The 16,002-nt window shown below is 42.1% G+C and overlaps 1 protein-coding gene across 2 annotated transcripts in view; it reads right to left on the minus strand.

The window, feature by feature from the left end:
• The window catches only part of ABL1 (ABL proto-oncogene 1, non-receptor tyrosine kinase), a 132,524-nt gene that overhangs the window by 44,965 nt on the left and 71,557 nt on the right, over nt 1-16,002 (minus strand). The window contains exon 1 of one of the 2 annotated variants that reach the window (XM_032634506.1): nt 13-255. The exons of the other annotated variant lie outside the window; for it this stretch is intronic. Within the exon in view, the coding sequence (XP_032490397.1) occupies nt 13-91 (79 nt within the window). The 5' untranslated portion in view covers nt 92-255. Of the gene's footprint in view, nt 1-12; nt 256-16,002 lie in introns of those variants that run through there. 2 annotated transcript variants of the gene reach the window in all.

The raw sequence follows: 16,002 nt of genomic DNA on the forward strand, positions 1-16,002 counted from the left end.
CCCCGCGCTTACCTTCCAGGTAACAGCTGGAGGAGGACGAGAGCCCCTTCTTGGATTTGCAGCCCACCAACTTCAAGCAAATTTCCAACATTTTCGCGTGCCGGCGGCGTCGAGGCCGGCGCCCTGGGCTGGCTCCGCGGCGCGGCTCAAGCCCGGCTCTCCCGGCTGGCCCCGCCTGCCCTCCCGGGCCCCCGCGGCCCCGCCATGCCGCCTCCCCGCCGCCCCGCGCGCCCGCCCGTGGCCGCGGCCGCGTCTCGGTCTCCGCTCCGGACGCGCCTGTTAACAAAGGGCCAGGAGCCCGGCCCGCGAGGCCCGCCCCCGCCGCCTTAACCCTCTCCGCGCCGCGCCGCGCCCGGACCCAGAGCTTCCCGGCGTTCTCAAGGCCTAGGCCGGCCGAGGACCGTTACCGCGGTCCGAAACCGAGGTCCCGCCAATTTCTAGGTTAAGGAAAGAGAGGGTGGTTATTTTAAGCGCGGCATTCACGGGTTCTCAACGTTGGGAAGTGCGGTCCTAACACCCCAAGAAAGACACCGACAACTACGGCAGTTGGGGAGGGCAGGCCTGCATCTCTGTGGCAGGAGGCGCCCCCAACCTGCACCACTTAAGGCCAAGTGAGTTCCACTGGGCGCGGTGCCCTGGCGAACCCAATGTCCCTAGACTGTTGGTGAATAATGCAAATTCCTCTGGAATTATCAATTCTGGTCTCATTTATACTCAGTGAGCTTACTGTGATTCAGGCTAACTCAATGGGTGTCTGAGGAATGAATAATCAGAGAGCTGCAACCCACATTACAACTACACAAGTTTGCAACACATTTGTCAAATCATACATCCAGACTAGGAGACAAAAGAGATGGGCAAGTTCAAATTCAAACATAACTTCTGATAATTTGTAAAGGGAGCTTAGTCTCCACAATGAGATCGCATCAGGGTCATGGCCTGTGTCCCTTCTTTAAGAAGCCTCATTTTCTTCAACAGAGAAGTCTTCCCTTGTTTGGTGTGTGCCACGGGGGGCCATTGTTTAAAATCCATTTCATTGCTGTACTTGGCTCAAATCTTTTTATAACTAATGATAAGACAATATCATAAAATATAACAACATAATAAATAACAGTAATCACAATAATGTGTTCCTTGGCACAAAACTGGAAATCCAGATCAGTGGGAAACCATATGGAATCCAATCATCAAATAATTTAATAAAAATCAGATAGGGACTTCCTTGGTGGCGCAGTGGTTAAGAATCCACCTGCCGGGATTCCCTGGTGGCGCAGTGGTTGAGAGTCCGCCTGCCAATGCAGGGAACATAGGTTCAAGCCCCGGTCCAGGAAGATCCCACATGCCACAGAGCAACTAAGCCTGTGCACCACAACTACTGAAGCCTGTGCGCCTAGAGCCCGTGCTCTGCAACAAGAGAAGCCACCGCAAAGAGAAGCCCGTGCACCTCAACGAAGAATAGCCCCCACTCACCGCAACTAGAGAAAGCCCGCTGGCAGCAACGAAGACCCAACGCAGCCAAAAATAAATAAATAAATAAAATCAGATAGATTTCAGTAACAATAGGGAAGTGAAGTTATCTAAATAGTGTTAGATAACTAAATTGCAATAGGGAGAAAAATTAAGTTAGTACACATCTTAGAGCACATGAATACTAAGAGCTGACATGTACTGAGATCTTACTATGAGTCAGACTCTTGTGAGAAGCACCCTCTGTTCATTACCACATTCCATTTGCACAACTATCCTGTGAGGAAAACAGAATTATTAACTGATTCTTCAGGTAAAAATCTGAAGTTTAGAGAAGTCAAGCACCTCGCCCAAAGTCCTATGGCTGGAAACAGGCGGAGCTGGACTCAACCCAGGTCCACCTAGCTCCAAGGATCAGGCTCCCGACCAGTGGATTACACAGCCCCTTCCCACCAAGAATAAATTCCAAGTAAATTAAAGCTTTGGATATCTATATCTTTGCTTAAATAACTAAGGTTGTCATATGTTTCAGAAGCAGCCTTGGTCAAGAGACCCCAGCTACGGTGATCAGCTCTAGAGGCAAAGCTGGACTCGTTTGTGGTCTAGCCTAACCTGCAGTGACAAAAACCTGGGTATCTTCAGTACACCCGGAATGGCTAAGTAACAAGATCTTCACTCAGGTCTGCCAAAACTAGTACAGGACAGTTCAAGATTGGACTGGATGTGACTAGTGTATATCACAGGGTTTCTCAGCCAGGGTGTCATTAACTTTCTAGAGATGTCCTGTCAGATTCTGATTCATGTACAAAATGTGTTTCTACTGCAAGTAAGGGACCTATGGTTTGTGTTGTAGTACCAGGTCAGGCCTCAGAGGCACCTAAGAAGACATAGCAGTTCCCATCGCCTGGAGACACAAGGCTACAGGGCCACCAGGTGACAAGTGACTGTGGATGCCATCTAGATTCTGGGAGACACTATCATTCTGCTAGAGAGCCTGTTTGTAATGATAGCCAGTTTGTTTAGTGTTACTTGAAACTTTCAACCTCCAGTGTAATGCCAAAAATAAAATCCCAAAGGGTGCCACCAGTACAAATAAGCTGAAAACTACTGTTGGTGCCATTTTAGAAAGTTAAAGGTCTTTGGACCAGACTATAATAAAGTCTGTCATTATACAGCATTTAAGATTTAATGGGCTGTATTCAAATAGGCACCTTAATGCAAAGGATTATACGTTAATGGACATTTTTGCAATTCTAACCATATCCTTGAATTCTATCAATTAATACAGGCCCAGGTATTTGTTTGCATGTGCTATATTTTATATGAGGGTGTAAGTTTATTTTAAAAAGCTAATGACTGTTACTAATATTCTGCTCTTGAGTCTAAAATGACCATATCCCTTTGGGGACTTCCCTGGTGGTCCAATGGGTAAGACTCCACGCTGCCAGTGCAAGGGGGCCCAGGTTTGATCCCTGGTCGGGGAACTAGATCCCGCATGCATGCCGCAACTAAGAAGTCCGCATGCTGCAACTAAGAGAAGCCCTCATGCCACAACTAAGAAGTCCACATGCTGCAACTAAATAGCCGCATGCCGCAGTGAAGGTCAGGCGCAGCCTAAATAAATAAATAAATAATCAAATAAAATAAAATGACTTTATCCCTTTAAAAACTCTTAAAATGAGTAATGCTTATAAACTGTGTCCAAATCTTTTAAAACTTAGTTATAAAACCATACATGAACAGGTCTGGCAAAACACTCTGAATTAGCAGCAACGAATATTGAAAACATCGTCAAGCTGCACAGCACCAAATTAAACCAGTACTGTTCTTTCCAGATCTGGCTTTTGATGCTCTTTGAAGCTTATTCACAAGATACAAAAACCATTCTGTTACAAGCAAATAAGAGAGCTTCAATCTCCTTACTAGAATGAAGAAAGGCCTGAGAAGGATTCCCTCTAAGCAACCTTAAACCTAAAAGCCATTAACTTAAAGAAGAAAAAAAAAGGAAAACAAACAAAGAAATTAAAAAGACTGTGAACTAACGTGTTTGCTACATTACATTCAGTTTGGGAAAGGAATTATACTTTTAATATGTGCCAGGCACAAGCCTCCCAAAAACCCTACGAATTTTGTGTAGTTTAACTTCATTTCACAGGTAAGGAAACGGGGGTAAGCAGCGATTGGGACAGGTAAGTATTCTGTCCAGGTTCACACACCTAGAAGTAGTAAGGTCTAAAGCCCTTGAACTTTCCAAAATGGACATAATTTGCAATTTACGTGAACGGTGGATAACTGTAGCAAAGCCAGAGGATGAAATAAAAATCATTAACTATTGAAAAGTGTGTCTTAAAACAATTCAGGGAATTAGAACGATTGATATTTAAGAATATTTTAAAATATATTAAGAATATTAAGAAAGAAAGAATAAAGGTCCTTAAAGTATGGGATCTGAGCTGCGTGTTTCTAAAAGTACAGTCCATGGACAACCTATTTTGAATCGCCTGGGGTACTTACTTAAAATGCAGACTCTTGATCTCCGTTCTAGACCTACACAATCAGAATATACGGAGCGGGCTGTATCTTAACATGTTCCCCAGATGATCTGTGTGCATATATTAGACATTTTAAAAATTATGTTTATTATTTTCCTTCTTTCTTCTTTTTGGCTGCATTGGGTCTTAGTTGTTGCACGTGGGCTCTCTTGCTAAGGTGCACAGGCTCAGTAGTTGTGGCGCGCGGGCTCAGTTGCCCCACGGCATGTGGGATCTTAGTTCCCCGACCAGGGATCGAACCCACGTCCCCTTCATTGGAAGGTGGATTCTTTACCACTGGACCACAGGGAAGTCCTCACACTTAAGTTTAAAAACCACTGTTTTGGACGTGGGAAGAGCTGCTTCTTATTTTCCCTGGGAATAGGACAAACAGGGACGGATATTTCTAAAATTTATTCATTTGAAAGCAATTTGTGAGTTAAAGAAATTGTATAACTCTAAACAAGTTACCAAAAGAGAACTCTTCTCTGAAAATTTTGGATACAGATTGAATTTTTTTAAAGTTTGGAGTTCAGTCCTATTTTTTTAAAAGCAGGGTGGATGGGTGGACAAGGGCCCACCACAGAAGTTGGTCAAGGGAAGAAAGCAGGACACAGATGCAGGATGCGGAATCTCCACCTGGGAGCAGCAGGATGGCGGTGGGAGTTTAAGGCAGACAGATGAATCTGACATGGTGCCTGGTTTGGGGCCCCCAGGACCAGATGGTCCCAGATCTGACTGATCCCTTCACTGTTTCCAGCCCAGTTAATAACTTTAGGAGGAAAGAGCAAAGATCTTGAGGTATGTGTATGCTATTTCACATGCCAACACAGCCCACATCCTCTGATTCTGCAGACACTGTCCAGTGAGAGACTGCCAGGTTCCCTAGTGATGTGGGCTCAACCCACTGGAGAATGCAACTTAGAATATCACATCAATCATACCCACTTTCGCCCCGGTAAAGGGCATACAAGCAACCCTTTAGGTATCATACATTTTCAGTGAGATTACACTGTTTATTGGTCAAGTGTCAGAAAGGTCCAGGGACTCTGGTATGGGGAAACCAGGTGAGAGGGGGAGGCAACACAGTGGGGACTGAATGAGGTATGACATCTCGCAAACTTAAACTCAGTCTCAAACTTGCCACTCACTGTGATAGCTTGGGCAAGTGACTCAATTTTCTAGTCTGTAAAATTGGGGGATGGACTTAAGAGTAGCTCTCTCACTGGGTTATGAAGATTGGAAATAATGTATGGAAAGTGCCCAATGCAGAGAAGGTGGTCAATAACTATTGTTATTTCCAAAAGAGGCCTCTTAACTATATCAGGTGATGGTCTGTTTACCTGCCTAAGTCTTACTCCCGTAAGTCAAGAACTAAAATTAACAAATGTGATATGTGCAGCTGATTCCAGAAAGCACAGTCTGAGGGAGTGAAAGCAGTCTGGAGGTTTTCCAAGGGACGAGGAAATCAACTTATTTTATTAAGGGAAAGAAACACTAGCTGTGGGGTAGGAGTAGCAACCAAGGTTCAATGTCACACAGAGTCCTATCTTTAATCCTAAAGCCAAAGTTTTACAACCACAGCTTTGTGGCAAAACACAAACTCCACACCCCACGTCTTTAGTGGGGGCCTATTTCAGGCCCAGAACTTGATGTGCAGGCCACACATAGGACTGTCTTTCATATAACACTGCTTGTTTTGTTAGGCCCTTTGGTATTTACAGAGCTACAATTCTTTTTTTTTTTTGCGGTACGCGGGCCTCTCACTGTTGTGGCCTCTCCCGTTGTGGAGCACAGGCTCTGGACGCGCAGGCTCAGTGGCCATGGCTCACGGGCCCAGCCGCTCCGCGGCATGTAGGATCTTCCTGGACTGGGGCACGAACCTGTGTCTCCTGCATCGGCACGTGGACTCTCAACCACTGCGCCACCAGGGAAGCCCCAGAGCTACAATTCTTAATGGGGGGGCCAAATCTAAACTGCTTTAGAGTAATTACATCCACTTTCTAGAAAATCTCATTTTAGTCAGATTTTATTATATTTTTTATAATCAACAAGTCAAACATAATGATTAAACAATTCTTCTCCTGGAAGAAACTAATATTGTTGGTATGCCCTAAATATTTTTTATTAATTTTTCTTAATCATAGTAATATATCAATACGTACACGGTTAAGAATCAAATAGTACTAAAAGTCTTATAATAAAATCAGTAGTCCCCTGACTCCATCCCCTTGTCTGTTTCCCCACAGGCAGCCTTCTTCAGATTTTTAATATCCTCATATTGTTGTTTCTGATTCATCAGCTTTCCACATTATATATTAACTTATTATAGTAGTATTATACTATCACCATCTCCAACTTCCCATAACAATAAAATCACGATTTTTGGTTAAATCATTGGTCAGTGTTGATATTATTATGATGATATAAATATTGTTCATTGCTCCACCAATAATATACTATGAATGTCTCCTTTATTATATAACTTTGTTTATCCTGGGGATATTAATTGCCTTGATTTTTTCATTTGATTCGTCTTCTCTATGCCTATTACTGTTTTTTCCCCAAACATTTCAAATACCTGCCAAACACCTAGTAGAATTTTTTCCAAATACTAAGACACTTAAAATATGCTCAGTTCTGTGTACTGACTTACATCCTTATCTTGCTGGAATTCATCATCCAGTAGCTTCCTGGCAGGGTGAGGGGAGGTGCATGTCTAAAAAAATGCCTTGCCATTCCACTCAGTTTGGCTGGGTATAGAATTCTAGGTTGAAAATCATTTTCCCCACTTAATTTTGAAGGCATTTCTCCACTATCTTCTAGTTTTCAGTATTGTTGTTTAGAAATGCAATTCCACTCTGACTCCTGATCCTTTATATATCACCTGCTTTTCTCTTTGGAAGCTTTTAGGATCTTCTAATATTCTTGGTGTTCTGAAATCTTACAATGATATGGCTTGGACTATATATATATATATATATATATATATATATATATATATATATATATATATATTCTGTGTACTCAGGGAGCCAATGCAATTCAAAGATTTGTCATTTAACTCCAGAAAATACTTCACTAAGCTCTGGAATTTTTCTGATACTTATTGTCTCCTAAATTCTCCTCCATTTTCTCTCTTTCTGGAATTCCTACCAGATGTATACTGAAGCCCTGGGATTGAGCTTCTAATCTTCTTATGTGTTCTCCTTTGTTGTCTAAGTCTTTGTCTTGTGTTTTGCTTTCTGAGATGGACTATTTGCCAAGTCTTGTGTTGAATTTTAAATTTTATATCATGTTTTCAGTATTAAAGAGCTCATTTAAAAAAAAAAAGAGCTCATTTTATTCTGATTGTTACTTTTTAATAACACACTGTTGTTTGACGTTTGCTGTATTTTTCTCTGAGGAGAGCAGTGAATAGTTCTTCTGAACTCTTCTTCTGTTTCCTGCATTGTCTTTATTTCTACCATGTTCCCTTTCTCTGTGAATTTGTTTTACCCTCTATCTATCATGTAGAGACTTTTAATTTGGCTGTCCATTCATTATACATGAAAGAGGAACTGAAAAAATATGCATGGAAGTGGCACAACATGTGGACTTCAGTGAAAGAAGGTGGTGAGCCTACTTTTCCATCAAGAGAACCCCCCAAATGGGCTTTTCTCTGGGACCATTCAATTTTATTTTTTTGTTTTTTTTCTCTAGAAAAGAATCTTTCCATCTCTTCTCTGTTAGGGCTCTGGCTACCAGGTATTGGAAGAGGCCTTAGAATCTCATTATTCAGCACGCAGACTTAAAAAAAAAAAAAAAATCTGCTCTTGCCCACCCCACTGTTTTCAGTCCAATGGCTTACCTGCACCCCAGCTGGGGGTAATATCCCTGAGTCTGGAGCCTTTATAGGGCAATTTCTCCATAATACTTCTCTCTCATGTAGGTGGGAAACAGAAGTGGTCATTCGGCTGTACAGGGATGGGGAAGGGTGTGAAGAATCTAAAAAGTCCTTTACAGACTTCCAACTGATCCCCTTGATTTCAGTTAAGGCCTCACGACCCCCTGCTTTCTGTGGTACTAATGCCTCTAATTTCTGACTTTTTCTCTCAGGTTCTTACAAGTAAACTGGCTTACTTCTAATCAATGTCTCTCTTAGAAGAGGTTAGGCTTCAGCTTCTTCGATTCTGCTAAGTCTATTACCACGCTTTTGACTGCCTCTCATTTTCCAAAAATGTGTTCACCTTTCTTATCTACTTTCCCCTTTGGGTTCGTTTTGTCCTTATGCATTTTCACTTTTCAAAAGATCTTTTTATTATCATTCCAGTGGGGCCTGGGGGAGGTAATAGAAATAAAAACAGGTCTGCAAACTTTAATCATTTTAAATTAGAATCTAGTTTTGGGACTTCCCTGGTGGCACAGTGGTTAAGAATCCGCCTGCCAATGCAGGGGACACGGGTTCAATCCCTGGTCTGGGAAGATCCCACATGCCACGGAGCAACAAAGCCCGTGTGCAACAACTAATGAGCCTGCGCGCTAGGGCCCGCAAGCCACAACTACTGAGCCCGCGTGCTACAACTACTGAAGCCCGCGTGCCTAGAGCCTGTGCTCCGCAACAAGAAAAGCCACCACAATGAGAAGCCCGTGCACCGCAACGAAAAGTAGCTTCCGCTCGCCGCAACTAGAGAAAGCCCACGCGCAGCAAGGAAGAGCCAACACAGCCAAAAATAAATAAATAAATAATTAATTAATTAAAAAGAATCTAGTTCGACCATTTTACAGATGAGACAACTGAGGCACAAACAGGCTAAGAAAACTTGTACAAGGTCTCATAGCAAGTTAGTGGCAGAGCCAGGAAAAGAGCCCAGATCTCCAAACCACCTTGCTAGATTTTTTCGATTATGTGACACCCACTAGGCACCCATAATTAAGAGCTGACAGACTAGTTTTAGGATACCAGGCTGAAAAAGTATTTAAAATTTGTTGCAAACTACAGGTCTCAAATCTTAATATTGCTGGTGGTGAAGAAACAACCAAACCCTGAATTCTTAAATCCGGTCACATAACGTAAAGTTAAATTATAAACAGTTATGTTATTAAACAAAAATAGTTTGAGATATTCTTATTAAAATCTAAGTGCTTGAATTCAGCTTAAAGAGGTTTTGCATGATTTCATGAATTGTCTTTTCCCTTTTACTTTGGTTAACTTTTGAAATAAATGCCACAGAATTTTATTTTAAATCGTGGAAAGTCTTGTTTGTTTGTTTTTAATCTGAATAATGAATAAGGATTAAGATATCTACAAAACAAACAAGTCAAAAGTAGCAATGTTGCAAAAATCTAAAGGCGATAAACTATCATCATTATGATAAGGTAAATTTAATCTGCCTTAAGTAGAACTGGTTGATAAAAGAAAAGCCCAAGCACTGGTTATTTACAAACAATACTTTTATTTTCAAACACTGGTACTGCTTTTGGCTTTTATAGTTTTGTTAAGTCTGAACTGGAAAACCAATGGTTAATTTTTTTCCTCTCTTTCTCTAAGACTAAAAGAATCTGCCAAAGCAGCAGACCAGGCCTAGGAGATCACGTTACTTTGGGGGTGGGGGAAGGAAGGCAGCTGGAGGGGAGTGTAGAGAGAAGGGCCAGAAGGGAAAGAAAACAAGTTGTCTGAACCTCCCCACAGTGTAAGACCCAGCAGGGATTAGGAGGTACGTGAAGGAGCCCATGTTTATCCAAGTTATCTCTGGGGCAGCTGAAGTGGGCTGTAAAAGTATGGGCTCCTTTGATATTAAAATCTTCTCAGCAATAGAGCTGCACCCGGGAAAGCAGATTTCTTGGTAATGTTACCAAGGCCTGAAAACCTAGAAATGAAACACTCAGAGAGCGTTAATGTTTGTTTCTTCAAAACATTCAGTACCAGTTTGTTTTGTTGTCAGGGTTTTAAACATACAAAGGACAAATGGATCCAGAAGATTGCTTCCCTACACGTGTTAGAAATTACTGTTGTCCTTAGACAAGTAATGACATCTCTAAATGAAAGAGTACTGCTCTTTTTCTTCCTAAAGAGACAGATCTGGCATATTGATCCAGAACTACATACTAACCAGACAAGAACAGCTACGGTTAACATTGGAGAAACTGCTCATTAAATGGCACTGTCAGGAGGAAAGAGCCACTTGAAAAGAAAACTGCAAAACAAAGTCAACCTGGCAGAAGCTGTCCTCTTGTTTGCTACCCTTCCTACGAGCTGGTATATAAAATCTGTATTCAGTAAAGCAACTCCAGAATTGTATTTAATCACTAAGGTATCTTCACATTCCCTAAGCAATAGTAATTCATATTTATGGCTACTTCACCATTAAGAACATTCTAGCGCAATTCTAAAACAAAAGTAAAATGAACTGCTCCAAAAGGTTTAGGCCAATAACCTCATATCAACTAGACTTTCTTTGATGAAAAAGTAATGGGAATCCCACACAGACTAGTTACAGGAACTGCCAAGCCCAACAATGTCCCCTAACATCTGTTCTCCTCTCTCACCATCAACCCTTAAGTTTTAGATGGACACATGGCCCCAGAATAAAGACTACATTTCCTAGTCCCTCTTGTGCCTAGTCATTACCATGTAACTAAGTTTTAACCAATGAGATGGCGAGCAGCACCGATACATGCAACTTCTGGGTCAGGTTCTTAAAAGGAATGAGAATACTCTCCCTCTCTTTTCTACTTCCCACTGCCTGCAAGGGGACAGGCTTGCTGGAGTGGCCATTTGGATCCTGAGGTAGAATCCACACCTTAAAAGTAACAACATAGCAGGTGTCTGATTCTGTGGAGTTCCCATACACATGCAGGACTGCTAATGTCAGCCTGTTAAGAGAAGCAAGAAATAAACATCTAACTGTTTTAAACCGCTGGTATTCTGCATCTGTATAACAGCCATTTAGTCTTTACGGTAATACTAAAAGACCAGTTTTAACTCCCGTAAATCTAAGAATTTCCCAAATCAATTGTTTCTTTTCTTTATCTATTAAAAACTGTTAATTGAAGAGCAAGCGTTTGAAATTATCATATAACCTTTAGAAAATGAGAAAGTGTCTTAAACGATCGCTGTGAAACACATAGTCCAGTATCCAGCTCATAACAAAGACTCAAAAATTACACATTAATTATTATTGCTACCTTAACTGTCCCTTCCCCTTTCCAGCGTCTCTGGTACTGGTGTGAGGAGGATTAAAAAATTCTGTGTTCTATCACATATCTGATAAAGAATTTGTATCCAGAATACAGAGAACTCAACACACAATAATAAGACAGTAAGCAAACCAATTAAAAAATGGATAAAAGATTTAAATTGATGTGTCACCAAAGAAGAAATATGAATGGCTGATAAGCACATGAAAAGACGCTCAGCATCATTAGTCATTCCAGAAATGGAAACTAAAACCACAACGAGGTACTTCTTCACAGCCACTCAAATAGTTATGATCAAAACGACAGACAAAACCAAGTGTTGGTGAGGATGTGGAGAAACTAAAACACTCATACGCTGCTGGGGGGAACATAACATGGTGCAGCCCTACTATAGAAAACACTGTGGTAGTTTCTTAAAAAGTTAAACATAAACTTACTGTAAGACCCAACAACTCTACTCCTAGGAATCTACCCTAGAGGAATGAAAACATGTCCACACAAAGACTTGTACATGAATGTCCACAGAAGCATTATTCATAACAGCCAAAATTGGACACAATCCAAAGTCCATCAGTTTATGAATTAATAAACAAAATGTATATCCAAAGAATGGAATAATATTCAATAATAAAAAGGAATGGAGTACTGATATGTGCTACGATACAGGTAAACCTCAAAAACACACTGTGATGTGAAAGAAGCCAGTCACAAAGACTACATATTGTATAATTCCATTTATGGGAAATGTGCAGAAAAGGCAAATCTATAGAGACAGAAGGCAGATTTAGCGGCTGCCTGGGCATGGGGGTGGGACTGACTGCAAAGGGGCACAAGGGATCTTTTTGGGATGATGGAAATGTTCTAAAACTGGACTGTGGTAATGGCTGCACACTATATAAATCTACTAGAAATCACTGAATTGTACACTAAAATGGTAAATTTTATGGCATGTAAATCTTACCTCAAAAAATGTTAATAAAAAAAGGGAGAAAGCAATGTGTTCTAAGAGTTTGACCCCATTTCCTGATTGGATGTCATAGAAAGGATGAGACAGAGGATTAGAAATGCAATACGTTTGGCTGCTCAGTTCCATGCTGTGAACCTAAAAAGACCATACTCTGTGTGTTGCAGGTACGTGGCATCTTATTGAGAGATGCTTCTAATAAGAGCCACATTCCCGGAGAGGAAACGCGCACCAGTTCCACCCAGCCCTGACACCTCTACTGACTCCCAGCATACTCCTGGCTAAGGAGTGTATGTGAGGGGGAGGACTGTATATACAACTAAGATAATCAAGACCTGGGTGGGAGTGGGAGATGTAGCCCAGGTTGATTAAAATAGAGACATCTGAGAACGCCGGCAGCCTGGCACATCAAAGGCTGAAAGGCACAGAAACACATCTCCCACTCATAGGAAGCACCTGGATACTCTCACAAGTAACTGCCGCTCTCCTGTCTGCAGCCTTCACAGAGTCCTGAAGGGCTGCAACTTTAAGAGTTCCCAAATATACACCCTGGCACCACCCATCTTCTGGACAAACAGTCCAAACTGTTAAACTTCTCACAGAAACCAAGAATCAGAGTAAATTGGTTGAGATCAAAACGTTAAGAAGAATATTTAAGATCTATCGTAGGAAAATTTCTAGGTAGGAAAATTTCTAGGTGGTAAATATTATGTTTCCAAAGTACTAGGGGAAGGAGAAGCAACCAATGAAATACTGGAATTAACAATAAATATTTCACGAGTCTTAGGGTTCTGATAAACAAATGAATTTCAAAGGTTAATCAGTCAATAATTCTCAATACTGCCCAGCGTTTTCCCTTACTTTTTCTTGTCCGATCTCCAAAACAACTCAAGGGAAGCAGGGAGTTGTATTCCCAACAAAGCCACAGTGACTGAAGCCCAGCATGAAAGAATCCCAAAGGAAGAGGGACTCAAGAAGCCAGGCATGCTCTGAAGCTGAGATTCCACCAATAACCCAAATGTGCCTGGTATGACAGACCCACCCTACGCGTCCCTGGCAAAACAGAGGTCACACCAAAGTGGAATAAGCAACAGCTCCTGCTTTAAAGAGAACTGGGTCTTTATCTTCACTTCTTGGTCCTCATCTGACTGGTATAGCTCTCATAAAACTCTTGACTTGTCATCACTTGTCAATCAAAGATGTGACTTGTCATCAGAGATTTGAGAAAGGGCCATTCATTCAACAAACATTATAGAGCCAGTGGTGATGAAGATGATAAAAAGGAAGAAGACATACTTCTGGGCCTCCAAGGATGCTTGGTCTTGAGAGAGAGGTGGGAAGGAGAGAGGAGCAGACCCTGAAACAAGGAATCATAAGGGTGAGAAAAATTCCATAATAAGTGTATGCATAATAGCTATAGGAGCCCAGGGAATGCCCTGGCAGTCCAGTGGTTAGGACTCCGCACTTTCACTGCCGAGGGAACAGGTTCAATCCCTGGTCGGGGAAGTAAGATCCCGCAAACTGTGCTGTGCGGCCAAATAAATAAGTAAATAAATAAATAATAATAAAAAGGAGCCCAGAAGAAGTGGATAATTCTGCCTACAGATGTTAAGAGAGGCTTCCTAGTGGAGAAATCAGTAGTATAGAAAGACTGGAAGATTCTTCCTTTTACCATTCTCCTTTCAGAATTTAGAAATCAGTTAAAGGATACAAGTCGCCCACTCATATGTGCTGAACTGATTCTCCACAAAGGTGCAAAGACAATTCAATGGAGAAAGGATAGTTTCTTGAACAAATGGTCCTGGAATATCGTGCATCCATATACAAAATGATGACACTTGGTCAGTATGCACCACATATAAAATGTAATGCAAAATGGATTATAGATCTAAATGTTAAATAAAACTTCTAGAAGAATATCTTTGTGATCTTGTGTTAGGCAAAATTTCTTAGGTAGAATACCAAGTATGAACCTTAAGAGAAATAACTCATATATTGGACTTCCATCAAAATTGAAAATTTATGCCATTCTTTTTTTTTTTGGCCGTGCCATGAGGCTTGCAGGATCTTAGTTCCCCCCAACCAGGGATTGAACCTGGGCCCATGGCAGTGAAAGCGTGGAGTCCTACCCACTGGACCGCCAGGGAATTCCCAAAATTCATGCTCTTCTAAAGACACTGTTAAGAGAACGAAAAGAACAAGTCAAAGACTGGGAGAAAATATCAAGTGCTGGTAAAAATGTGGAGCAACTGGCATGAACGCAAACTGGTAGGAACTGCTGGTGGGAATGCAAAATAGTACATTCACTTTGCAAAACAGCTGGGCAGTTTCTCATAAGTTAAGCATACACTTAACATATGGCCTAGCAATTCCATTCCTAATTATTTAATCAAGAGAAATGAAAACTAATGTCTACACAAAAGCCTATATGTGAATTTACAGTGGCTCTCTTCATTATCATCAAAAACTGGAAACAACTCAAGATGTCCTTCAACAGCTGAACGGCTAAACACACTGGGGTATCTTCACACAACAGAACGCTCCTCAGCAATAAGAAGGAATGAACCACGTTGACTGCATGCAACAACACGGATGAATCTTAAACACACCCTGACTCAAAAGGGTAAACACTTTATAATTCTATTTATGATGTTCTGTAACAGACAAAATCCTAAGGACAGAAAACTGAAAAGTGGTCGCAGGGGCTGGGAGGATGCATTGGCGACCAAAGGAATTAGGGCTGGCGGGGGAGGGGCTGGGAGTGATGGGACGGTTCTAGATTTCAAGGGTGGTGGCAGTTACATGACTGTAAGCACTGTCAAAACTCATACTCTGAAAGGGGCAAATTTTACCATATGTAAATTATACCTCAATAAACACACTGTTTTCCTTCTTCAAATGTCCCATTCCTCAGGGGAGCCCACTCACCGCCAGAGCCCCTGCTTGGTGCTTCCCTGTGAATGAGCTCCTCTGGGGCTGTGAGACGGCACTCCATTGCTGGACTTGATTTGGCTGGTGAGAACGATATTAGTGGTCCTAGAGTGAGTACAGTCTGTACAATTCGGTTTCTTTCCCTTTGCTCCTTCTGCTCTACAAGACCCCAAGTGGAATATATATCAGAAGTACAAACAGCACCGATAAGTAGCTTTATCCATTGTCATGACAGGTGGTAGAAATCCATGCTAAAGGGTCGTCTTTTCTCTAATGCAAACCTCCCCGTGCCTGGATAGGAAAGCACTGGTGACCGTGGAAGAGAGGCAGCTGTGGGTGGTAGACAGAAGCCCTGCAAGAGAGCAGGGCCCTGGGTTCCAGTGGGAGGCACTTCCCCCACTCTGAGCCTCATTCACCTGCAAAATGGAGGCTGAGCTAAACGCCTGTTATCATCTGTCTAGGCTCTCAGTCTGTGAGCTGATTCAAGGTCTAAGGTAAATTTTTCTTTCTCCTTGTCAAGGGCTTTTAAAAAATGACATTTTCGGGCTTCCCTGGTGACGCAGTGGTTGAGAGTCCGCCTGCCGATGCAGGGGACACGGGTTCGGCCCCCGGTCCGGGAAGATCCCACATGCCGTGGAGCGGCTGGGCCCATGAGCCATGGCCGCTGAGCCTGCGCGTCCAGAGCCTGTGCTCCGCAACGGGAGAGGCCACAACAGTGAGAGGCCCACGTACCGCAAAAAAAAAAATAAATAAAAATGACATTTTCCTGACTAGAAAGAGTAAGTTTGCTAACTTACAAATGCCAGCACTTGTACCAAAAAACTGGCTTCCCTTATCTAGACTGTGCCCACAACCAACCAATCCTCACAAATGGATTTAGGAGCCTTTGGGCCACAGGAGGATGAGGGGCAGGTCTCCAGCAAACCACAT

The sequence above is a fragment of the Phocoena sinus genome, chromosome 6 (assembly GCF_008692025.1).
Source record: "Phocoena sinus isolate mPhoSin1 chromosome 6, mPhoSin1.pri, whole genome shotgun sequence".
Taxonomy (NCBI): domain Eukaryota; kingdom Metazoa; phylum Chordata; class Mammalia; order Artiodactyla; family Phocoenidae; genus Phocoena; species Phocoena sinus.